Source organism: Apus apus, chromosome 14, assembly GCF_020740795.1.
Source record: "Apus apus isolate bApuApu2 chromosome 14, bApuApu2.pri.cur, whole genome shotgun sequence".
In the NCBI taxonomy this organism is placed as follows: domain Eukaryota; kingdom Metazoa; phylum Chordata; class Aves; order Apodiformes; family Apodidae; genus Apus; species Apus apus.
This window is the reverse complement of record NC_067295.1, coordinates 7,882,862-7,908,758: the sequence shown is the minus strand read 5'-3', so window position 1 is coordinate 7,908,758 and position 25,897 is coordinate 7,882,862. Positions and strand designations below refer to the sequence as shown.

Below are 25,897 nucleotides of genomic sequence, written 5' to 3'. Positions count from 1 at the left end.
CGCCGCCCGCTCCTCCCCGTGCAGCTCTGGGCGTTGCTGCGGCTGCTGGTTCTGCCGGTGGAGCTCCCCAGCTGCCTCCCGGCACATCGTGAACTGCGTAAAACCCTTTAACTAATAGCTCTTGCAGAATAGCTACTAAATATGTTTTCTTTAGATGGATAATTCTGTTTTCTCTTGGTAGCTGCTTTTTTAATTTGCTGTTGTAATTATCGTCTGAAGTTGCTGACATTTATTAATACCTTTTTAAATTGTGCATATTCATGAGGATTTAAGCTTTTTAGTCTAATAATTTGTCTTCTTGCGTTTTTTAATCAAGGCTAAGTCTGTTCATATAATGGGTACACACATCAGGAAAATGGCTCAGTTATTGGACAATGATCAGTTTTTGGAAAAAGTTGGGTAAGGCTACTGTTATGAAATCTTGTTGGGACTTCATAAGTAGATACAAAGATACGACTGTAACTTGTATAAACTGTGTACTTTGTGCCTTCATTGATTTGTCATATCTCAAATGGACTGTATAAACAAGTGCCAAAATATTAAACAGTTCCTGTAGAAAAAAACTTGTAACGATTTTATGACGATACAGGAGCATTATGAGTAATCAAGATATCCCATAAAATTAATTGTCTTGTAGGGTGACCACAAAATCCAGTCTACAAGGTGATCATCCATCATGCCAAGATTTTACTGTGTCTCACGTAGGACCAGATAATGGATCGCTGGTGACACGTATAAGCAAGACACAAGATCTCTTGGTAGGCTAAATGGAGCCACTACAAAAGTAACACATGCCCACAGTGGCAAATAGACAATTGATACATTTCCTTACATATATTTGCATATACGTAGAGGCAATTTGATAGATATAGCCACTAAAGTAATAAAACTGCATGTAGTTTCTTTGTGGAGATGGATCGCTCTGTGAACAAATCAGGCAGTGCAGCAAAGGTAGATCAACTGTTGATGCTGCATTTTTCTTTAGAAAAGCAGAAAGCAATATATACCCCTTCAAACTCTGAGGTAGGTTTTGGAGATGCCTATTTTTTCCTCCCCTCTGGTAAATCACTGGAGTATTTCTTTTCCTTCTTTTACTAAACACTCCTATTTCTTGTCTTCATGTCTCCTCCAAATTAAACTCTCCTTCCTTTTCCTTTAGGAAGGAAATCTGACGGTATTCTGAAACCTTATTTTCCTTTGCATCCCACATCCAACAGAGTATGCCAGTGTCTAAAATTTAGCTGTCCTTGGATAAGCACTGCCTACCAGCAGCCATCCTTTGGACTTAATTTTTTGTCACATTTGAACAGCACATTTAATTTCTCATACTGCATTTAATTTTTTCTTATTTAATCTATAGGGAGTACAAATGAAGAAAATACAGTCTGAAAATATGCAAACCACAGAAGAATGGCTAAAAACCTACAGTTTAGAATCCTTGCAATTAACATTAGAGCATCTGATAAATGAAGGCAATGTTATTTTGTAAGTGCAGCACTGCCCTGTCAGTCCTAATTTAGTCAGTCCTAATTTGTGTGCCTCTCAGATGCTAATTCTGCATAGTGTTCCAGGAATCCAAGAAACAGTGTTGAAGAGATAGAGTTTACAGAAGAGATTGTTCACAATTTTGAGTCCAGACTTTCTGAGTAAGTATCCTATCTTGTATGACTTTGATGTGTAACAGATTCTATATCCCATCTGCCATGATTACAGGTACTGCCTTAAATCTTAATTTGTTATCTCTGGGAACTTCTGAGTATCTCAGCATTCAATCTTTTCTGTTGAGATTTAGGGAAGGTCATCTTTATGTGTCACTACAGCTGAGGGTTTTGGGTTTTTTTTATGAAGATACTTATCAACCTGGTTTTGAACTGAAGCAGTTAGCTCATTTTAGAAAGGCAGCCAGTGAATGGTTGGCATTTCAGATTTAATACTGCATATTTTTTATTTATGTTTACTGTAATTTGGATTAGTTTTAGTGAGTGTGCTTTTAGTCACAAGGTTATATTTCATGACTGTCTTCAGCAATCGTGTAGCTTGTATTAAATACGTTTCCTGACAGTAACCTGTATGTGACAAACTGAACTCAGTTTTGCCTGAACTTGTGATGTCCACACACACACAGTGAATACCCCTCTCCTGTCTTTGGACAGAATAGGCCAGCAGCTGATTAGAAAACATTAAAGTGATCCAGTTTTTCAGACATCTATGTATCTAATCAGTCAAACAGTTCTAGAGGAAGCAGGATTTAAATGGTTTGCCCTGCAACCACCAGTTTTATGAGTACACTGAAACCAGTATTTTTAAAAGGTGATTTTACATCTGTGAGGAAACGGATGTGATGACAAATGGTTGAATGAAACATTGATACACAATGCAAGAGAATGCCTTAGCTAAATGTGTGCTATGCCTTTTGTCAGAGTGATTGAACTGTATCAGCAGCGAATTCAGTGGCTGTTACAGGACAGCAGAAAGGTAACTTCAATTTTGCAGTCAATTTTTAGAATGGAACTGTATGTGGCATGAAATAGTACAGTAACTTTCGAATACTAGTGAATAGTGTCTTCCAGACACCTTATGTATTTTCATTATTCACTGTGAGTTGCACATCATGTGCAGTGATACTTAACTTGACAATGGATTGTTTTTCTTGATCTTTCATTGGTGGAGTTTTTCTGCTTTCTAGATCTAGTGTTTCCTTCTCCTTGCAGTCTCAGTCATAACAACCTCTCAGCACGATTTAAATGGGAGCAGACAATGCTGAGCATAACTCCTGGCTGCAGTGAAGCTGTCTTAGAGTTCCTTGTGCCCTTTCTTGGACAGCTGGTTAATCACTTCCTGTGCCTAGGAGGCAGAGGTGGAAAAGGGACATAACTCCCTCTCAAAGGGGTTACAGAGAGAAGCAGCGTTCCAAAATCTAGCTTCCACAGAGTTGCTTGATTTAATGTGAAGGAGATGATGTAGACAAAGTTATTTTTATCCTCTCTAACAATAAATAGCTTTTCTTGGGAAGGAGTATGACTCACTGGTAAGGATAAACTGGAAGCCAGTAGTCCTGTCTTCCCTCCCTCCCCCCTTAGCTTTGTCACTGTGTCATCTTTACGCTATAAAATCTTGAAGTGAAAATAAGTACCTAGTTTGTGATTTTTGAACGGTGCTGTAGAGAATAAACAGTTACATTTTTAAACTTTAGATAAGCTTAGTACTTACAATGACTTTTCTCTTTTAAGGTGTTTGGCCTTATAAAAGGAACCAAAGTTGGACTTGTGGTTGATGTGTCTCACATAAGTTATGGATCTAGACTACTGGATTTTCAGAAGGACCTTTTGGTAAGTAATAATAAAGCAGGCTTTGGCAATTACAACATACTGATTAAGCTTTTGTATAACTACAACCTAGGAACTAAGTAAAAAATAAATCTGCTTAAATTAATAATATACAATACAATAGAAGTTTTCTGTTGTAGAGAAGTATGTTTTAAATGTCTTTGAACATATAGGGTTTTTTTTAATGTGTAGATACAAACAAATTCCAGTATGTACTATAAAATAATGCTTTCATTACTAATATTTGGAAGTCTCTCAATTCTTGTACCTGCATTCTCTATGGAGTAAACTTGCCTGACAGAAGCAGCTGTAAGAGCTAGAACTAAGTAGTACAATGGAGCCATTTATAGTAAATATAGTTATGCCTTTTTGTTTTGTCCAACAAGGCACACGTCACAATTTTGGTCAGAGTTAATCACTTTTGGTGAGTTAATCACTGCTTGAAGTCCCAAAAGAATAATAATAAAGTCCCTTTATTGTGCTCTGTATTTTAATAAAACTTTTGTAGGAAGGAAGATGTAATGTAGCTGTTTTACTCTCTAGCTTTGAAACTTCATACAATTTCATTCCCTGCATTCAGGAATTATTTAACATAAATTTTTATAATCTGCATTTTTCATTTGTGTGTTTTAAATAAAACTCCTTCAAGAAGACTCCATTTCCATGTAATCTAGTTTGCTTAGCCTTAATGCCTGAACTATTGTTTAGCCCCATCCATTAATACGTATTAAACAGTTTGTGGTAACTGCTTGGTGGGTGAGTGTGCCCCTTCTAGATCAGTGTATTTTTTTATGTCCTCATCATCTGAAGAGAAAAACTGATACCAATACAGCAAATATTTGTTACCTCCTGCCCCATTAACAAATTGCTATGGAAATGGTTTTCCATGGGTTTGCAGGTTTTGTCTCTGTACTTCTTACCACATATTTGAATCTTTGTACCTTTTTTCTGTGAAGCTTTTCTCTGTGGTAGCTAAAAATATCATAGAATCATAGGGGTTGGAAGGGACCTCGAAAGATCATCTAGTCCAACCCCCTCATATTGCTGTCAATTATTTTTAGGAAATTACTGGTTTTATTCTTTTACATAATAACCCTACTAGAAGCAGCAAGGATTGTAATGCATTAACATTTTTTTATTTATTAGTGCTTAATAGATGAACAGCTATGTTATAAGAAGCAATTGTACTGCCTCTCATTCAGTACAGAAATTTCACCTCTGTGGGAGAGTCCAAGAAACATCAATGTTGATGTGTAAGTAGGTTCATTTATTTGAAAAATCCAAGTATTTAAAAAGTCTCGATTTAATTAGAGCAATCTCTTGTAGAAAATAAATGTGTTTTTCATCTTACACCTGCAGTGATTTGTAAGAAGGGAAAAAAGACAATGAATTTGAAATGCAGTCAGTGATTTCAAGCTGGTGGCTCATACAATAAATATCTCAGCAGCTTCTGTGGTTTTTAATAGTCTTGCTGATCTATCTTATTTAGCACCTGCAAGTTAAGTGTACATACTCCTTTTTTATCTCCCCCTAGGCTACATGAAGCAAGACAGTGGATACAACAGCTGGAGCCTGGTCGAGGCTGCAATTTGCTGAAAGCCTTAAAACATGTCCTTTTGATGAAAGAGCTGAACTCTCTGGTTCTTATTGTAGGAAGCTGGTAAATTTGTTATCTCCTAACCACAAGCTTTAACTTGGATACAGAATTAATACAAGAATCTGAACTTGCTGCAAATATACATAGAAAATTTAAGATCCAGGTTTTATGTGGTTTTAGATCATGCCACTGCATTCCTTTATTTCTTTCCTTTTTCCTATTTATAAATCTTCTCTTTTATCATAACAAGATACATTTTTCCATTGCAGATCAGTTATACTAGTAATCTATTGAGAGTCTGCCAACTGTTACATCAGTAAAAAACCTTCAGCACCATTAAGGATGTCACTGGAAGGGTTATTGTCACCTCTGGGAAGATCAGATTAACTAGATTTTGCTGTAAAATAGCATTAAGCATTCAAATATAGTATTTTCTTTTTGATCTTAGTGCTGATGGAAAACTTAAGATGTCTGTTTAAATAAATCAAACCAGTCTGAGATTAGATAAACTGTGGACTTAAATTTTGCTGTTCTACTGTCTTAATTTGAAAACTTGTAGTACTGGAGTCAGAATTACAAGAAAAAGACTACAGCAAGGATTCTAAGAGTGTTACTGTACTCCTAATTTACTCATTGTATTTATTTTAAATGTACAAAAAAGGGATGTTGGAAGCTTGGCAAGCTTGATATTTAGGGTGATTGAGATTACCTTTCAGCTAATTTACAGAACACAGTGTTCAGAGGTTCCAGGTCTTGCTTAGATCTGCTTTGACCAAAAAGCAAAAGTTTATACTATGTGCAGGTGAAAATTTAATTTCTGTCCCTGGCAGAAGTATAGCTGAAAAGAAAAATTCTACAAGCCATGAGGAATGATCACGACTCAGGAATGAAGGCTGTGTCAGTCACTAAGCTCTAAACACAAAGCAGACTTTTACTTTCTTTTGTGCCTTTGGAAGACAGTGGACATCCTTACATACAGTTGAAGATCTGAGCTGAAAACTTTCCTATTGCAGATTGTCCCTGGGGGCAGTACCACAATTCCTGATATTTTTAACTTCCAGAGCTAGCAAAGAATGATTTAGAACATTTTCATCCACAAGCTGTATGAACTGGAATAGAATCTTAGTGCTTTTATTATCATGCAGGTTTTCAGGACAAAACTTAGCCCCAGCAGTGGTATCTCAGGAACTGTTGAAAGAGGGAGAGGAGGTCAAGTTATGCTGAATGACTGGATTACATTCCCATGTTTTGTTATTTCTTTCCCAATTAGTTTTCTTCCCTGTCTTCAGTGTGGCTTTTCCCCATTTGATTACTGCCATTGTTAATTTTTTTTTTTTTCGTATTGTTTTATTTATATCAGCCCTGATCAGTCTTTGGAAATATTGTCTGACCATGCTCAGCAGTGTATGCTGGGGAGAAGACTGCAGACTCATGCTGTTATATATGATTGTAGCAATCCTGCTTCTTCTGTAAGTAATTGTGTTAATACTTAACTTCTTTCAGTGTCCTGTCATTTATTTCCTATTCAGCTGTAGTGTCTTCTCTCATAAACTCATGGGGAAGCTAACCTGCTCATTAAGGCATTCTTGATCTAGGATAAGCAGTTACTTTTTATTAGCTTCTGCAGATAAACTTGGTTTTGAGTGTTGATTGCTTGTTTAAGCTTATCCCTAAAGTATGTAGTGGCTTAAGTGGCAGGGCGGAAATAGTTGAAATCCTGGTTTGAAGAGAAGACTTGTTGAAGGAAGAGTATTGCAGTCATGGGGAAAAGGATTGCAGTGGTAGATGGTAGAAGAAAAGGAGGTAGGAGAGCTGGAAAAAGCAGAAAAGGATTCAGGAGGTAATTGTGGGCAGGAGAAGAATAGCCTAATATTTATACTTGAAGACTTCAATGTTTGGTATGTCTTAGCACAAGCCTGTCTTCAAAGGAAGAGAAAGTGACTGGCATTTTAACACAACATGAATGAACTTGACCATTATTGCCTATTTTCTGAATTTCTTTACTGAGTTAGTTTTTCAGGCATATTAAAAGAAGACTGGGAAGTAATCAGTGGAAGCATAATTACTTTGGCTTTCTCACTACATGTACCTCAAAGATTCTTTCTCTAGCTCTAATTGGGAATTGAATGCCAACAACCCATGTTATCAAAAGAGGCCACCACATCAAAGTAACTGCTTTTCTTCCTATATCTAGGCAGTTCTAAAGAACCTTGCAGGAGCTGTAAGAGGCCGTTATCATTTCTACTCCTCAGAGAGAGAGGTAGGTGACAGCTAGAGAGGCAAAGCATTTTTCTGTCTTTTTGATGATTCTTCACTCTAGAAGGTAATTATCTTCTAAGTAGCAGGTTTTATAGCAAGATCTGGTGCTGAAAGTCTCTGTCAAAGAAGTGCTCAGGATGTGTCTGACAAACCTGTAGTTAATTCTTTCTGCAACTGAAAGTGCACAATGAATTTTGCAGATGTTCATGGACTTGAAGCTGATTAATAGGACGAAAGCAATGACTTACTGTAGACTGACTCAAACTAATATGAACAGCATTAGATAAATTTACACTCCATTCTGCTCTGCCAGGCAGTCTTCTATGGATGTGTATCAAAGTAAGAAAGCTGTGTTTGGTTGGTATTTGAATAGTAGTTAACATATTTTTTTTTCCCTTTTTGTTTTTAAATGTACAGAACATTGATAGCAGTGATGTTCATCTGCTACTTCAGGAATCCCAGAAGGCTAAGGACCTACTCAAGAGCATCAAACAGAGTTTTCAAAGGGGAATTAGTGGCTCACTTATTAGTAGAATAGCAGATGTATGTATCATTTTATTTTCAGATGTACTTTGAAGTGTCAGGGGTGTAAGTTTTTAGTGTTCACAATATGAAAAAAAAATTTTTTTTTAATCTGGTATTTTGATAAGTGAACTCTGAATATTGTGTATTGGCCATCCATTGTAAGAGGAAATTGAAGCCAAAACCAGTAAAATCTGTTCTAGGTTTCCACAGAATTTGCAAATACGGAACCTTCCAACTTCCTAGCAAAGCCTCCAAAGCATGAAGGACCGTTAGTTATTCAAACAACATCTGCCCTGACCAGAACCTCAAAGGACTGGTTAAAGACAAATGGATTGAAAGGTAGCACAGAAAAAATAAAGTTTAACAGGTTTGAAACATTAATTAAAGAGCAGATGTTTTATTTAATTTATTTGTTCCTTGCTATAGCTAAAAAGTTAAACCTTTATCAAGTTTTGGCACCCAATGCTTTCTCTCCTGTGGAAGAATTTGTACCTATTCTTAAAAAAACAGTATCATCAACTCTACATGAGGTAAGTGATGGGGACCCTTTCTTCTTTGGGTGTTTATTTTTTTTTTCCTCCTTTCTACCACTACATTTTTCTAATTAAAATCAGTACTTTATAAGTTACCAAAATTCTGCAGGCTCTAACAGGAATTCAAATCAGATACTTAGGCCATTGTCATAAAATTATGCAGGGAGGAATTACATGTTATTGCAGCTTGTACAGGCTTCTGTAAACACATAATTGTATTATTTATCCTTCTAGAAAGCAATGATGCAGTTTAAATGGTATGATGGGACTGTGAAAAATATCCACATTGACCTGCCAGCATTATACAACTATCAGGTGAGTTGTCTGTAGTTATGTGGCCTTGCCAGGGCTAGATTACCATCTAAGTATTCCACATTAATTGTCCTATTATTTCTGCTTTCTCTATAGAAGGTTGGCATACTTTAAGAGGTGAGTTTAGACCTTTGGACCCTTTGTTGCTTTTTCATCATTGGATATTTTTCTCATGGACTGTATTTTTTTACCTTTACTAAGAAGGAAATGCTGCTGTCAAAATGAATGAAAATATTTTTTTTTTCATGGCTATGCTGTCATGTTACTTCTGTATTAAGCATTTTGCAATAAAAGACTTAATTTAACTTTTTAACTTAACTTTTCTATTTTATCTGTAGAAACTCCTTGCTAAAATGGTGAGAATCTATGAGAAGCGAATTGACTGGCTATCTGTTGCTAGCAGAAGAATATGGGGAAGTGTTTGTGAAAGGAGGTACTGTACTCTGATTGCTCTTTTTTGTGTATTGGTGATGGTTCTGGTTGGCCAGCCTTTGCCTTCTGTGTAAGTCAGCACCAAGGAATACAGGGCAGAAAACAGATGTAGAGACAACAGTTGCAGATATGACCAGTGTAAGAAATCTACTTCTGCAAACAGATACTGATATTCAGCTTTTTAAATGATTCATTGAATTTACTGAATCCAGTGATCACCAGTCAACACAGAGTTGAGACAGGGTAGGTCTTTTAAATGTGAATGTTCCATCATAAATCACACATAAACATAACCTGCTGTTTCTGGCCAAAGGTGGTGGTCACAGTCAGCTTTCCAAGCCTCTGCTTATTAGTATTTATGCCAAGAGTTTTTCTGCACAGCATCTCGTGGGTTCTTATCAGGAGATGAGACTCATCCTGCCAATTACCTTCTGCCTCCAGCACTTCTTGACGTGCATTCTAATGCTAGATAAAAATGTCAGAGTAGATGTACTCAGAAACCTAAGGTTGGTTCCCTGCAGGAGACATGAGGTCTTAATCTGATTATGCATTTGAAGACGGTATTTATTTCCATTGTATCTTGGGCCTTGCCCAACCTCAATTACATAATCACTCTTTTTATCCTGTTCACAACTTTGCATAGGAAGGTTCAGGCTAAAGGAAGATAACAGAGTCCGTTGTTACTAGAGATTTTCTTGTCCTTTGATCAAGGACTGAATTGGCCCATCTGGCCACTGTACTGTGTTGGGAACTCACATCCCATTGACTGCCTACCACATCTGTGATTCTTTTCATAACCACTGCTCCCAAGATGTCCGCTGTCCATTAACTTTAACCGTCCTGCATTGTCTTTACAAGCAAGATTTAATACTGACCATGCTGAAAAAGGTCATGATTAATACTCTTTCTCAAAAAATGCCAGATAACATTAGTCAGTCCATACCTGAGCAACCAGTCTGTCACTGACTTACTGGGGGAAAGCTTTATCTTTGGAGTCATGCTACATATGTTCCTGGAATGATGGCTGGGGAGAGGACAATAAACTATCCAACAGATCTTCTCATTGGATAAATCTACATGTTTCAGGCGTGTTTTGGATATTCCAGTGCAGAGAAGGAAGAGAACCTGTTTAGGTAGAAGTTTCTGTTACAATTTTTTTTTTTAAATCTCACCTTAAATACAGATTCAGTGTTTATACATTTTGATACATAGCTAGAAGATACTTTCCCTGGCAAGTTAAAGTGAAGATAAGAATATGTGATCAAATAAGATTTTCTTTTGTTACTAACATATTTCTTATCCAGGGTGGTTATACTTGTTGATATATCCATGACAAACTCTACGCACATCATCCATATCCAACATTCATTGCGACTTCTACTTGAGGAACAAATGTCAAATAAGAATTACTTCAATATTATTGCGTAAGCAGCCATTTAGGATTCTTTTAAAACAATTGTTATGCATTGCAATGAAAGAAGAATGCTGCGAGATTGTAGTTACTAATGGATATATTTTAGATTTTTCAGTCATATTTAGTGTTTTATGATGAAGTTATTGCAAGGATAGAACTGATTTTTGTGCATGGATCAGATGTACAAAGACCAAATTAGTAATTGGCCAACCTCTCCAGCCTGTTAAGGTCCCTCTGGATGGCATTCCTTCCCTCTAGGATGTCAGCTACTACACACAGCTTATGATTAAATGGTTTGAAATAGAAAATCAGGCAATTTTACATCTGTAATACCCCAAATGAGATGTTTCTTTTCCAGTGAATTTATCTTTTTGCTGGTTCTAAAGCATAATCTGAAAACTAATTGCTGTTATCTTTCCATGGAAGATTTGGGAGTGTCGTTGTGCCTTGGCAGATGGAAATGGTTCCTTCCAAACCAGAAAATTTACAAAATGCTTGGAGGTAGGAGTGAATAACTTTCCCATGCATCTGAATTAAGTAATCAGAGTAAAGTAATAGATTAAGTAACAGATAAAACAGAGAAAGAGATTTAAACAGCATTGTGAACAATTTAGAAAATTGGTAAGTTGATCATATTAAAAAAACACATTGCCATGAGCTGCTCTACACTGATTGTTGATGATGGTTTATTGTGAAAACAGCATTATAAAGGTTAATATGTCTTAGTGACTTTGTATTTCATATGTATATGGAATATACATATACAGATACAGAAATGTCTATGAGAAATGCACAGCTTACATGAAGAATTGAAAACTGCTTTAAACTCAACTGGGATGTGAAAGCTGAACTGAGTTTTTTTTCCCCACATACACTGGAAACAAATGCCAGGTTTCTGTTTGTGGAATCATACCCTCAACTATTCAATTATACTTTTGTAGTTTCTCTTTATTCCTAGAAGTTCTACTATATTACAATTTTTCCACAAAACATTAAGAGAAAATTCTTTCATCTATATGCTCAGACTTTTACGTTAAAAGCTGGTTTGTAGTACAGAAACTAGAGCAAGTAATTTGGGTCATTATATAATCTGGTTTTACTCTCTGTAAAAAATTCTGAACTCCAGTGTTATTTAAGATTCTGAGTTCTCTTTATTCCTTTCAGTAGAAACAAAAGTTTTGTTGCTTCATTCTTTGAACTGTAAATATGTTTTTTAGGTGGGTGTTGAGCTTGCAGTGCAAAGGGACTAGAAATTTCCTGAGTGCACTTAGGAGAGCTGTGGAAGTAGACTTCAGAGACAAAGATAAACACAAATCACAAGGACTTTACCTGCTGACTACTGGAATACCTGATCAGGAAACAGTAAGTAGCATCATAGGATTTGCAACTCTCTTGTAATTTCCTATCAGAATTAATGTCAATGTTATTTTTCTCTCTTTTTTTTTTTCTTCTTTTTCCCTTTTGACTAGTCATCATAGCTTGTTGGCAGAATACTCCTTTTACACTTCTAAGTCAGCACAACTCAAACTTCTATTTTGGCAATCCCTATTCATGTGCTGAAGGTAGCAATCATTAATAATATTTGAATCATAGAAAATTCAAGAGATGTTTTTAGGATTTCCTTCCCACTCCAGCTCTCGCCATCATTTCACTGCAAATTTCTGAGTTTAAACAAACCGATTCTGATTTTTCATGTGATACCATTTCCTTACAACTCATGGGAACAAAGCTGCAAATAGTTTCATAGTGGAACTCCATAGTACAGATGCAGAGACAGAAATCCATTGCTTGGGTTCAGTCATGGATATCTGGACATCCATGACTTGTGTCTTTGATTCCCAGATCTACCCCATCTCACTTGGTTGCAGTAATGCTGTTGCCATTGTTAGTAGCAATTGTGACAGGTTTTGTACATGTGTGTGAATTGAGGAGGCATTCAGCTGCTCAGGGGATGGTCCTGTACTGAATGCTCAAGTTGGGAGTATTTGTACATCAGGTCAGGAACCAGCGGAGTAGATAAAAGCTCATCTAGGGTAGAGAGTCACTACTGATTGATTGATTGATTTTTCCTTTCTCTATCTTACAGCACACAATCAGTGCTTATGTGGCTGAGGTTTGCAGAGGTTTTGATTTGCAGCTTCATGTCTGTCTGTTCAGTGTCGTGGAGGATATGAACTCCAAGGGGATTATTCCAGCCCGCTATTCGAGCCCAGCTGAAGCTGCCATTGCTTTTAAAGAAATTGTACAGGCAGCCAATGGGAGATTTCATTGGTTTGGAGAAGAAGGTATGTGAAATGGAAAGTCAGCATGTACTGCTTTTTCATTAATTAAATAATATTAATGCTTCCCCCCAGTTAAGTAGTTCACTTTTTTAGCATGTGATAGCACTGCACAAGCACTGAGATAATAAACAGAGGTCCTAGTTTGACTGAGGCATTCAACTGTATTGCAGAATATTATAATGCAGCCTTAATGCAGGATTTTTTTTTCCTATTTGAATTCACTGTTTTCTGCTAGATACTGTAAAGATTTGAATTGAAAATATAGTTACTAATGTGGTAGGTCCAGACTGACTGGCTTAAAGAAAACCAAGGCTCTTTGATTCTTTTCATTTTTATTTGGCATGCTCTAAAATTTTTATACACTTTAAAAATATATATATTTTGTACACTTTGAAAACTAACACTGATTAGCCTATATTTGATTACCAGGTATTTTTGAAAGTGATGATATCACTATTATTGTGTCTGAAATGGAAAAAGCAAACAACTACTCCCAAAAGGTAGGTATTACATGTACTAAGGGTGTAGAACTAGGGGTGTAGATCTAGACCATCTCTCTCCTTATTACATGGATGTGACTTTTTCCAAAGATAGTTAACAAAGTACAGCCAGTCTGGCAGTATGGTTATTTCTCACACTAGTGTGATTAGAAAGATATATGCAGCGAGATACATGTTCAGAGGTCTGAGTACCTTGTTGCATGCAAGTCTGAGTCACAAAAGTATTTTTAAAAAGAAGAGTTGGTGGATATTCAGTGGTATGTTACAATATTTTGTTATAATTTAAAAGTTGCATGTACTTAGTTCATCATCTTCCAATTTGTTCTAGTCTTGATATGCAAACTGTTGCCTTTTCTTTTAGAATGTTTGCTCAAGCACAGGACAAAAGGGCTTCTGTTCAGTTAGAGGTGTTAAGCATTACCAAATTAATAGATTTTGTATTAATTTTATTTATTATTGAATAATAAATACAGAATCCTGTGTTTGAAATGTCATTTACTTAAACTGCACGTATATGAATTACTAAATGCTGTGAACTTCCATTTCAGTGTGCATTCCTAGTGGAATCCTTGAAGCAACGCTCAGTAAATCAGCCTGTTAATCCATTTATACCAGAAGGACACTCAAATGTGCTCACAAAGAAAGAGAAGAGAAGGCCACAGAAGTTGCCACCTCCTAAACCCACAGCTTTGAGTCTGGCTAGAATGGTTTGAAATGGTCCCATTTTTAAGATGCTGTGTGTTTTAATTAGAGATCCTTCCCAACTATCAGATGCTGCTCTTTGTTAAGAAAATGCTCTGGCTGAAAATTGGAAGGAATTAAAAGAACACTGTGCTAGTTCTCTGAATTTACATTTTAATTTGCATTCAAAATGCTACATAAACAAAAAAGTACATCTTATTAACTCTTGCTAAGTAACTAGTTATAATGGAACCACATTATAGTGTTTAAAATTGTCTAAATAATCCCTCCTCTGACCTTGAACAGTTAGCATTAAATGAGAACAAAGGCAAAGCAGAAACGTGCGTTACCAAATTACATCTATTTTACAAGTCCTTCCAGCAAGTACTGAATGTTATGGTATTCTGCTCATTCACAGATGAGAGAGCTGCACCTGAATAGCGTGTCTTTGGCCACACAGAGAGCCAGCATAAACAAGAAAGAGGATTCAGGATTTGTTTCCTGCCTTCTGTGCTTATTTCTGTGGAGTTAACACTACTGAGGCCTTTGGGATTTTGTTAATGTTTTCCTTGTTCATTTTGACTGTGTATGCATCTGTTTGGAGAGGCTGAAATCTGTCATCTACCTAAACAGCCAGTGCCAGTGCTCACCACTCCAGCATATAAATGACTAGTTTAACAGAACTTCCTATGGCAGAGGATGTACTTAACCTTTGACCTGGAATTGTCAGGTCTTATCTTTGAAAAGGGAATGCCACTCTTAAGTGCATGTGTGTTTATGTTGCGAAGACCTTTGTAAGACAAACTCAAACAGGCCTTCCATGCTATTTTATTAAAACCAGTATATTCTCAGCACCTCTTCACAAATGCAGGAAACAAGTAATCCCTCAGAGATGTGACTACATAGCATAATTTTACAGGGATTAAACTTGTAGAGAACCGATAGGGATTTGTCTGTAGGCATTCAGTGATATTTATATTAGAGCTGTATGTTAAGTTTGGTGTCAGTTGCTTAAAGGTGCTGGTCAGAACAAAATTCTGATCCTACAACAGGGTTAAACAAATGCTCATGTTTAACAGCCCCCAGAGGGTTGAGCTGCACCTAAAGGAGAAATTACTGTTGTCAGCACTATTGCAATACTGAGTAAAACTCTTGAGGAAAACACTATGTACTGTATTCTTTAAAACAGTGTCACTACCATACTAGACTGCTCTTTCAAGTGGCAAAAATAGTCCATACTCATCTACCTGTAGGTGTTAGTCTTTAGTTTTATGGCAGCAGATGAAATTGGTAAGATAATTAAAACAGAGCAATTAAAGTTACTTAACCTAGCAATAAATCACAAATGAACAGGCTGTCATGGTGATCTGCTGACCTGCCAGAAGAGCCAGAGAAAAACAGGAATTAGAGAATGATGGCTAGTCCCAGTTTTGAATAATGCAGTTATGATCCAACTGAAATGCTTTTAATATTTTATTATTATTTGTGCTTATAGTGTTTAAAAGACAACCATAGTGCTGAGAGAAATGCTTCCACAAGAGTACTGGCATGGCGTCCGACTAGTGCCAAAGCAGAAATTCCACCAGGTCAGTATGGATTAATGGCTTTTTGCCTTCAGTTGCTTTTGGGTTTTGCTTAAAAGACAGTATTAAGTTAGAGATTTAATTTAAGTTTTTAGAAACACTTGTGATTTTAATCTTTAATCAGACAGAGAGGAAACATTGAGGTTATTTTGAAATTACTTTGGTATGAGTTTTAGATGTAATATATCTAGCTTCCTTCTAGGGGGTGAGAAGAAGGAACCCTGTACAGCTCTGTAACTATTTCCAGATCCTATGGTTGAATACCTGTCCTGTACCAGGAAATGTCAAACATGTGGTGGAAAGTAGAGCCCTGCTTTGTTCCATGCCTGAAGCATTATTGAGTTATTACTCAATATATATACATGCTAATCCTTTTATAGCCTGTTGTAATTAATATGCTGTTCCACTTGATTTATATATGACCCAGTAACAACACAAATGTCACTTTATCTGAAGAGCTGAGTCTTGCAACTTCTTCTGGTATGTGAAACAGCTCTTAAATTACTTCCAGTCATTGCTGGTACCTTAAGGTGCAATTTCTTTCTCCTCCATTGTTAGTTTTCCTGTCTTTTTTCTTTGCATCTTTGCTCACATCTGCAAATTAATTTTCTTGCATTAAATCTGAGTCTTGAAATCTACTGATTTATTGAAACTACATTGTTGATACAAAGCAGTGATTACAAATCCCAATTCATATTTGCATATGAGATGCGCTGTACAGTGTTAATTGGTTATTCCAACAAATACTATGCTTATTCTAAACCCCATATCTTTTAAATTATGCCCAGTGATATTCTTCCTGATGGTAATTTATAAACTTGAGTGTTGGTTTCTATTTCTATGAAAGTAGCATTAATAGTTCTATAATTTGGATGTTTCTTAACCGGTATCTAAGAAAGTTAAATAAGTCAACATATTTTTTTATCTGTAGCACAAGCAATAAAAGAATGGCCTCAGACTGACCATAGAAGAAAGCATAAACCAAGGAAGAAGCCAGAGTTTTCTGTGTCGGTATTTTATACTGATAAAGGGAGAAATGTAGGTACGTGTTACCAGGGTATGATGGGTGAAGCCTTTTTCTTATCAATGTTTTTATTAAACTGTTTGAATGTTAAGTCACTTACAATCAGTGTACTTGAAATAGAAAGTGAAAGTGAGTTTCTTTATCAAATAGTGCTGGTGATTTTCTGGTTTGGTGTTTGGTTTTGTGTTTTTTTTTGAAGCAGGGTTGCCTCTTCTGCAGGGGTTGGGGTCTTTTTTTTTTATTGGGCTGTTTTGGGTTTTTTTTGTAAAGTCCTTTGGCATCTCTTGGTTAAAAATGCTCCAAGGAAAAATGCTGTCATCATGGTTTATATGATTACAAAATATTTGGTTTATAATTTTTTGAAAGTGACAATTTTTAAAAACAAGGGCTTTTTAAAGTACTTTGATAGAAACTGTGCAATTTTTTTAAATGTGGAATTGTACATGAAATGCTAGTCTGCATTTTGGAATATTTTTGTTTGTTTATTTGTTTTTTTTTAAATCAACAGTCATATATGATTCAATAGGGCCATGATATAAACCTCAGGCTCCCAATATTACTTTGTTCATTTTCATCACTAGGTACAATATACCGAAAGTACCCAAAGATAATGTCCATAACAAAGTCTGTTCCCTCTGTTACATTGCCAAGAAAAGAGGAAATCTGCTCAAGCAAAGAGGTATTTTGCTTCTTACTAATACATGGTCATTTTAGAATTATCTGTATGAATTAATGCGAACATGTTCATTGTGATTCTGTATAATGTATTATTAGTTAAACTGTTCTCATATTTACTACAACCAATTGCTCCATTTGTTTGTCTTACAAGTGGCTGACCAAGTACAGTATTAAAAAGCTTAACCTGGAATTGCCCAGACTGATGTTTGGTCCAAGCTGTACTCACCAAAATAAAACCGTGGAGTCTCTGCACAAGAAAGTATCAGCAAAATACTGTGCTATCTTCCCTAGTGTGGAAATCAATGTAAGATTTTGCAGATGTCTTACACCTACATCACTGAAAGGTTTTGTATTTGTTGAAGACAATGCATGTTGCTCTATGTTTGTGTCTTGCTGGTGTGACATTCCTTCCACTCCTTCCCTGTTCTTTCTGAATCACCCTTCTATTAGACAGCTAGAGGTATTTTATTCAGAAGAAAAAATATTCCATGTGGCTGAAGGGCATACTGCATGGGATCTTTATAATGGATAGCATCTCCTCTGGTCATACAGGGAGAAAAATTGTTTTAAAATTTTAAGTAAAGCTTTTAAAAATCATGTGAGTCAAAACTTGTTAAATGTTTGATCTTGATTGTTTCACTTTGTGTGGTGACTGGAAAGAAGCGTAGAAAGTTAAATCCAGGATATTATTGCTCTGTTATATCTATGAAACTGTTAGAAATAATGACAGATGCATCTGTCCAGTCCAGTTTTATAATTTTGTTGCCCAGCACAACTGGCTGAGATGAGAGCTGGGCTTTCCTAATTTGGGAATTAGTAAAAGAAGAGTCACAGAATTTTTCTTACACTGTTTCACAGAGGTAAAGGCAAAAAACCTAATCTCCCTGATATCTAATGCAAACATTGCATATATAGCAGCTGAGCTCAGATCTCTTGGAGGAAGATGCTAATGCACAAACTGATTTTTTCCAGGGGGTTGTGAAACATCTGCAGTTTCAACCTAAAGAACTGGAAATCTACACTGAACAACTGGAGAAGGTGTTGAAGTGCTATATAAAAAGAATCCAGTGGCTTCTGTCAGGTATTGGTGTGCATCTGTTCTTCTGTAAAGCAGGACTTAAACATATGTAAGATCTTGTCTACTATTTCTAGAATAAATCTGGACCTCAAATAGGAATAAAGGTCATATGTTTTGCATTTCATTGAAATTGTAAAACATTTTTATGAATACAAGAGAAGTCAGCATCCATGTAGCTGATAAACATTTAAATTGCTGTGAAATAATTAGGACTGTGATGTAAGTTTTTCCTTTTTTTATGTTGTGTTCATGAATACGAGGTTCCTGGTGTCAGAAGTTTTCTACCAATAGAATGTATGTGTTTAAATATCCAAGCAAAATTAGCTTTTTCTTTTTCTAAGAATGTACCTTATTTAGAAGCTCAGCATCACTGCTGGTGAAAAGTATTTTGATCCGTCTGTTGCTTATAAAGATCTCTGTTGGAAAACAGTTAAATTTTTTGCTGAATTGTACAGTAGGAGCTACCAATTGTTTAATGAAAGTTGCTACAATTGGCTAGTAATTCATGCTTGGTAGTGCTAGATTTGAAAAGGCAGGAGATTTATTTGCCAAACAGATTTGAATTTATTATGTAGAAATGTGCCCGAAATAAACCCTGAAGAGTGAAGATTTTATAGCATGCTCAATAAAATAATGTGTTCAATAAAATAAGTCTGTGTAATGGCACTTACTTAGTTTTAATGTTTTGGTCCAGGAAGCCGAAGGGTGTTTGGTACCATCTTAGAAGCAAATGTCTGTGTTCTGATCGATACGTCTGGTTCCATGGGCCCATGTTTGGCACATATCACGAGAGAACTTGCCTCCCTTGTCTGGGAACAGCTGAGAAGAAATGAAGTCAGGTGTGATGTACTACTGATAAAGACTGAAATCTGCACTCCTTATTTTTATGTATTAAGGTCCCTCAATAATTACACATAATACGATACTGAAGCTCAAGTAGTTATTTTCCTTGTCCAAAATACCCATGACGTGAACTGAGATATGCTTTCTGACTCTTCCAAAGCTCAAGACCTTAATCCAATACCAGGCTCCTGGGTTGTTTGTTTTCTTTTTTTTCTATTGGTTTTGGTGTGTTTGTTCTTTTGGGTTTTCTTAAGTTTTTTTCAAAAGTGGCTTATCCAGAGTAAGTGACAGTAGTGATTAGGGTTAAATGCTGTGCTCCACCTTTACTCCTCAGGTTTAACCTGCTGAGGTTTGCAGAAAATACAGAGTGTTGGAAGGAGTGTCTTGTACAGGCAACTGATGCAACCTGTCACGATGCTGTGCAGTGGGTGTCCACATTCCATGCTTATGGTAATTCATGTATCCTTACAGCTTTACAGGTTAGTACATTGTTTACCACATTTTGAAGGAGACATAATGTATTGTGGTGATAAAACACATCTAACTGATAATATTTTAGGAAAATTATTTTGATCAAACCATACAACATTTTTATATGCAAAACACTGAACAGATCTGGAGTCATGGCACTGTTTCTGTCTCTGGGGCTCATAGATACTTGTATTCATTGCTCCTACTGAGTTTAAGAAAAATTTGAAATAACAATAATTGCACTAATATTTGTGTATAAAGAATACTGGAGAGATAAAATAGCCAGTTGCACAAAATGGTGCTTATGCACAACTGTGGCTGTGATACATTTGCTCTGAGCCAAGCAGGGATTTTAAAGAAGCAGTGTTGGTGGAATCACATGGGCATTAAGTGCAATTCTGGAACTTCAGTTACAGGTGAAGAAGCTTTTCCCTTTCAAAAACTGTGTAGAAATTAATTGGTTATAATAATTTAAAATGGAAACTGAAAGAACTTGCAATTTCATGAGATTTAAATTTTAATCAAAAAAGAAATGTTGCCTTAAATGAATGATTCTTCTTCCAGGCACCCTCACAGAATCTTCTTAAAACGTTATAGAATTCATAATGAATCAAGTCCAGTAGGACTGTGAGGCATGTCTGTATTACAAAAAATATCCACTCAGTTACACAGGAAGTTTTCATAATATAACAAGGCCAAGACCCAGTGAGCCTGATTTCCAGACATTAAGCATCTTTAACTCCCACAAAATGTGATGTAAAAATCTTCTGTCATCAGTTCTCCAAAACTATTTAATTGGTTTATTTCAATGAGTCAGTGTTTGGAGGTGCCCTGTTTATAATATGTATAATTATGTATATAACACTACACGTTATCTACTTGTTTTATATTTCAAATTTATATCCTTGATCTCTTTCACACAACAAGACAACAAAAAGTGAAAACAAAAAGACAACACTAACTTGGTTAATTATGTGGTAAATACAAAGCTATCTTAGTTCATAGAATCATAGAATCATAGAATCCTAGGGGTTGGAAGGGACCTCGAAAGATCATCTAGTCCAACCCCCCTGCCAGAGCAGGGTCACCTAGAGTACATCACACAGGAAGGCATCCAGGCGGGTTTTGAATGTCTCCAGCGAAGGAGACTCCACAACCTCTCTGGGCAGCCTGTTCCAGTGCTCTGTCACTCTTACAGTAAAAAAATTTTTCCTGATATTCATCTTAAACCTCCTATGCTCCAACTTGTATCCATTACCCCTTGTCCTATCACTGGTCTTCACTGAAAAAAGCTTAACTCCATCGTCTTGACACTCACCCTTTACATATTTGTAAACATTGATGAGGTCCCCCCTCAGTCTCCTTTTCTCCAAACTAAAGAGACCCAGCTCCCTCAGCCTTTCCTCATAAGGGAGATGTTCCACTCCCTTAATCATCCTTGTGGCTCTGCGCTGGACTCTTTCAAGCACTTCCCTGTCCTTCTTGAACTGAGGGGCTCAGAACTGGACACAATATTCCAGATGTGGCCTCACCAATGAATGTCATTTGAATGACATTTTCATTCTGAAGTATGGCTTGTCTTGTACTCATTTGTAAAGCTTATTTTCTGCTTTCCAGAAAGCTCTCAGTTTCCAAGATGTGGAGGCACTGTATGTACTGACTGATGGAAAACCAGATACCAGCTGCAATCTGATTTTGAAAGAAATTGAAAGATTAAGAAAGAAACAAGCTATTAAAATCCACACCATTTCTTTTAGCTGTACAGACAGGTATATGATACTTTGCAAGAAAAACAAGCCAAAAAATCTTTACAATTACTAGTTTCTTCCTTGTCAAAAGGCTGTGTTATCAAGATGGGCCACGAGCTCAGTTCACTGAACACCAGGATCAAGCTAGATATTCATACATGTGGGAACTGGGGAGGCTGTTCTGACACAGGTAGTTGCCACATGGCCTACACCTCCCACAGCTGTAGTACATTTCTTGGTACATAAAATTACTGGTCTTAAGTTAAAAAAGCCAAGTATTTATGAAAAGGCTTTTAAAATACGAACAATTTGAGTTTGTTAATTTGCATATCATTTAGTTAACTGGTTGATAGCCAATGACTGTCTGTCAAGGAAATCTGTTAATAAGGAAGAAAGATCTCACTTCTGACTGCAAGTTATTCTGAAACAAAATTTGCTGTTTCCTTTCAAATAAATTTCCTAGTTGTGGAGTTGTTGGTATCCAGTTTGGGAGACATGACTCTAAAATTATGTATAAAAGGCAGCAGAAGTGTGTGATTTAGCAAACTTGCCATAAGAATACAATAACAACTATCCCAGTTATCCCAATGGTTCTTTTTGGACAATGGCAAGTAACAGAGGCTTAGGCAAGAGAATTAAATATGGGGCATGCACAAAATATTCTTTCCTTTCATGGAGTCTCCCAGCTTTTGGGTTTCTTCTGCTGAGTAAAATACTACTGCCCTTAAGCTGCCAATCTGGCTTCTGCACTTTTTGGTTTAACTTCTTCTTCTGGTTGTGTTGCTATACTGAGCCTCTTGTCCAAAAATAGCCTGTCTTTGGAGGTTATGATGGCTCAGCAGTGTATTTCCTTCATTAGCAACAGACAGTTAGAAATTACAAATAAGTTTATAATTGTGTTCTCCAATCTATTTGTTTTGATGTCATATTTTTTGAGGAATTTGTAGAAAATATTTTTTTATTGCTGTTGCTCTCACTGAAATAATTTTCATAAATCACTTCCTACTTTGTTGTTAATAGAGGAGCTAATGAATTTCTGAAGAAGCTTGCTTCTCAAACAGGAGGGCGCTACCACTGCAGCTTTGGAGATCTGGATGGACAGTTAGCAGCACACAGAATGTTGACAGAGGGGCTTGGTGATGAAGATGTATGTGGAATGGATTGGTTTTGTTTGGTTTGCTTTTGTTTCATTTCAGCTTAGTTCTTCATCAGTAGTCAAACCACATTTAAAAAAGAAAAATAATGAGAAAAATTAATACAAGACTCCTAAGATACTTCTCATTGAAAGCAAAAGGATAAATCTTAATATCTGGCTTTGCCTCTCTGCCAGCTGCCTTGGTCAAGTGACCAAACGCATGAAAGTATACAATGCAATATAGGATTTGAAAGAGAAGAAATCTTGTATTTGGACAATGTGGGTTTTAAGCTAACTTTTGCTTTTACTGTTCCTTCTTATCCTTCCCGTCATTTATGTAATTGCAAAATCCTTAGTCAGTGTTTAGCATGTTAAGGCTGCAGCAGGGGATGTCAGGGATTGCCACAGCAGAAAAATATCTTCGTGAACAGAACCACATCCAGTCCAAAGTTGCTCTGCTCTCCCCTTGTTAGACCAATAACTCTGCAAGTAGACAAGAGCAGGGTGATTTAGAGCTCAGTCTCAGTTACTGAAGTTGGTAGGAATTGAAAATAATGAATTAGGTGCAAGTTAAGGTAGAAAATATTAATTCTGTTTTCAGTATCCAGTTTTCCCTCACTTTGAAGGAGATGATTTGAAGAAACTTACTCAAGAAGTTGCAAAAGCTAGAAGTTTCTTAAAGCAGGCAAATTCATTGAGGTAAGTATGAAGAATCTTGCCATAATTGCTTTTTTATTTCATGAAAGGAAGACAAGAATTTCTGACTTCCAGTATCTACTATTTAAAAAAAGAATTGCTGTTACTTTCCATATCCTGTCAATTTTTGTGGGTTTTTGAGGCTTTGTAAATGACAGGCAAGCAGGGTGTCTGCTTCAGAGGGGTTTGCTTTATGGTCAACACAATCAGTTACCATCACAATAAGGGATCTGAGCAGATTCTGAAAAAGTGTTAAACTTCAGGGTTGTTGTTTTTTCTCAGTTGTTGTCCTTCCATTTCTTATGTTGAAGAGAAATTACATTAGATTGTTCCTCTCCTAGCTGACTTCAGTCATCTGCCAAATCAATGTATTTATCTTTGTACATATTGTTTAAAGAGCACATTGACTCTTGTTAATGTGATGCAATGTTCTTTTTAGTACCTCTTCCTTTAGTGTGACTTCTTATTCAGAATTGCAAATTACTTTTGTTTTCCAAAATCTGTATGGGCTCCTTCTATCCTACCTCATCCTGACTTCTCTAACTGCATCATCATCCATTCTCTGCTACAATTCTGTACTCTGCATGGTCTAATGTGAGCTCTTTCTTCTGTTCTCAAGTTACCATAGATCTCCCTTTCTTTTTGCCTCTAAAGACTTGGAACATTTTACTAGATGTTTTCTGGGATGATTCCTTAAGCCTTCCTTTTCACCCTTAAATTTCCTGATTTACCAAAGGATCTGACAAAATAATTCTCTCAAAGATCTTATCTCTCACTGTCTTTTTCTGGTGGCACACCATTCCCTGCTGCTTCTGGTATCAGTCATAGCTAGCTTTGATACCTGCCTAGAACCAGAGTGAAGTTAAATTGTATAGATCCTTATGTTTCTTTGTTGTTACACTTCCTAACTGCCAATCCAGAGCTAGAAAGTGCCGTTTCAATAGTAATAGCAGGCAAAAGTACTTGCAAAGAGCTTTAAAATGCATTAAACTGCCTTTTCTGTCACACAAGGACATGTCTGAATAGATGTAGGAAGCTAGTATGTGTCTGTGTGAAAAGCTGCTGTAGTTCTTCAGGTTTTCTTTTTCTCTCAAGCAGGTTATTACTACAAAAATGGAATACAAACCAGAAGGACAATTATGGCTTTAAAAAAGTGCACAGGTAAGTGGTCACCACAAACAGGTCATAGTTTGTATATAGTTCATGTGTTCAGTAGAAGGATAATGTTTCATAAACCTAATGTGACATGTTTTAATTTCCAGCAGTGACTTTTAATCTCCAGCAGTGACTTTTTTCAATGCTGAAAACATTTGTCATGACTTTAGTTCTTAGCTGAGCTAGTCCACAGAATAACCTAACATACACACAGAACAATTCAGAGAGAACTGTCTTTGGGGTGGAAGGGAGCAAGGCAGATGTGTATTGGTAGTTAGTAATGGTTTAGCTCTTTCTAAGAGCAAACAGCTAAGCACATTGCTACATGGGCTGCATGATTTATGAGTTAAATGAGCAAGGCTGACTGAAAAAACACCCACTAATGGTAAAGGCTGCCTCAGCAGACACTGGACTATTGTTACAAAGCTGTGGCAGAGGCAGCTGGACAAACTAAACCTCTCGAGCCAACCTGCTGCTTTTAAATTGGCAAAGCAAAAATTACAGTAGAAGAGGTTGCTGAGTGGAAGTGCTTTCTCAGGGATAAACAAGACAGAAGCATTTGTCACAGAGCTGTTTGAGGGAAAAAGTGGACATTCAGACAACTAGAGAGGGAGTGGCACTAGAGAACTTAGGCCTGCCGAGATACTAATCAAGGAATTTGGTAATGCAGCTATATAGTGAGACTGGGTTTTAAATCCTTGTCTCTTTAGCTGTAGTTTGTATTCTGCTTTACAAGCATTGCCTAGTGATTTAAAGAGAAGAAAAAAAACATCTAGATGTGCTGATTAAGACTGCTTGCATCATGGAGAATGGAACCTGGAGCCTGGTCAAGTTCATGCAGAATTCAGCATCTAAGGGCTGATCACGAGAGAGAGATGCTTGGAGAGAAAAGATACGTAATCATCCTCTAGAAGCAAGAAAGTTGTTACAGGCATGTAGAGGCAGAGGCAGGTAGAGGCTAGTGTTCCACAACCACCTCTGTCTTTTAGCCTTCCAAGGTAAACTGTATTGATTGTAAAATACCTAGGAAGACATTCATGTTCATGTATTTCAGCAACTACATAGCATTGTAGCACAATTAAACATGTAAGTAAGGAAAACTGAAAATTAATCAAGTTAATTTAGATTGTTTTTCCATTACCATTTTGTCAAGGGTGATCATGAGCCTATGCAGTTTGTGTATTTTTAATTGTATTAAAAAAAATACTCATGTGCTTCCAGTATTAAATTTTAGATGAAGGTGCTGAAGAGGTTTGGAGTGGTGCCACTACCCTGCTTCTTCTCAGAGTATGCATAAAGCTTCAAGCAGGAGGGAAGATGTATTCTTTGCTGCCTCTGAATTTCTGGCAAGAGAAGTTACAGATGAAAAGTGCTGCTGACTTTTTCCACTTGCAGACTTTGCAGGACTCAAATCAAGCCCTGTACTCTCCGAAGTTGAAACATAACTAAAGGGTATTTTTCAATAAAACCAATACAGATTTTAGAAGTGTCATGTATTTTTAATATACTTAGTACTTATATAGGATCACAACTTTTGTTTAGCCTCTGCTCTACTGCATCATACTAATAATTGCTTCAATCAGTGGGCAGTATGTCCAAGATGTCTTGGTTGGCTCTTGATTTGC

The 25,897-nt window shown here is 36.6% G+C and overlaps 1 protein-coding gene across 1 annotated transcript; it reads left to right on the top strand.

Moving 5' to 3' along the window:
• Window positions 1-88: 88 nt before the first annotated feature.
• On the top strand, window positions 89-24,470 carry VWA3A (von Willebrand factor A domain containing 3A). The gene is made up of 32 exons (XM_051632546.1): window positions 89-399; window positions 638-758; window positions 1,361-1,485; window positions 1,572-1,646; window positions 2,421-2,475; window positions 3,231-3,329; window positions 4,473-4,579; window positions 4,861-4,986; window positions 6,284-6,392; window positions 7,118-7,183; window positions 7,600-7,725; window positions 7,908-8,046; window positions 8,134-8,237; window positions 8,475-8,555; window positions 8,891-8,985; window positions 10,289-10,408; window positions 10,825-10,899; window positions 11,616-11,760; window positions 12,485-12,683; window positions 13,110-13,180; window positions 13,729-13,887; window positions 15,357-15,447; window positions 16,376-16,486; window positions 17,050-17,147; window positions 17,298-17,450; window positions 18,119-18,227; window positions 18,919-19,063; window positions 19,402-19,546; window positions 21,156-21,307; window positions 22,307-22,433; window positions 23,023-23,120; window positions 24,216-24,470. The coding sequence occupies exons 1-32, from the start codon at window positions 335-337 to the stop codon at window positions 24,280-24,282; spliced, it is 3,558 nt and encodes a 1,185-aa protein (XP_051488506.1). The 5' UTR covers window positions 89-334; the 3' UTR covers window positions 24,283-24,470.
• Window positions 24,471-25,897: the final 1,427 nt, after the last annotated feature.

Excerpts from the sequence above, each read along its gene's own strand:
- VWA3A (XM_051632546.1), top strand. The coding sequence starts at position 335 with ATGGGTACACACATCAGGAAAATGGCTCAGTTATTGGACAATGATCAG. Across the intron at positions 2,476-3,230 it reads TGTTACAGGACAGCAGAAAG|GTGTTTGGCCTTATAAAAGG; the intron begins GTAACTTCAATT and ends TTCTCTTTTAAG. Across the intron at positions 6,393-7,117 it reads GTAGCAATCCTGCTTCTTCT|GCAGTTCTAAAGAACCTTGC; the intron begins GTAAGTAATTGT and ends TCCTATATCTAG.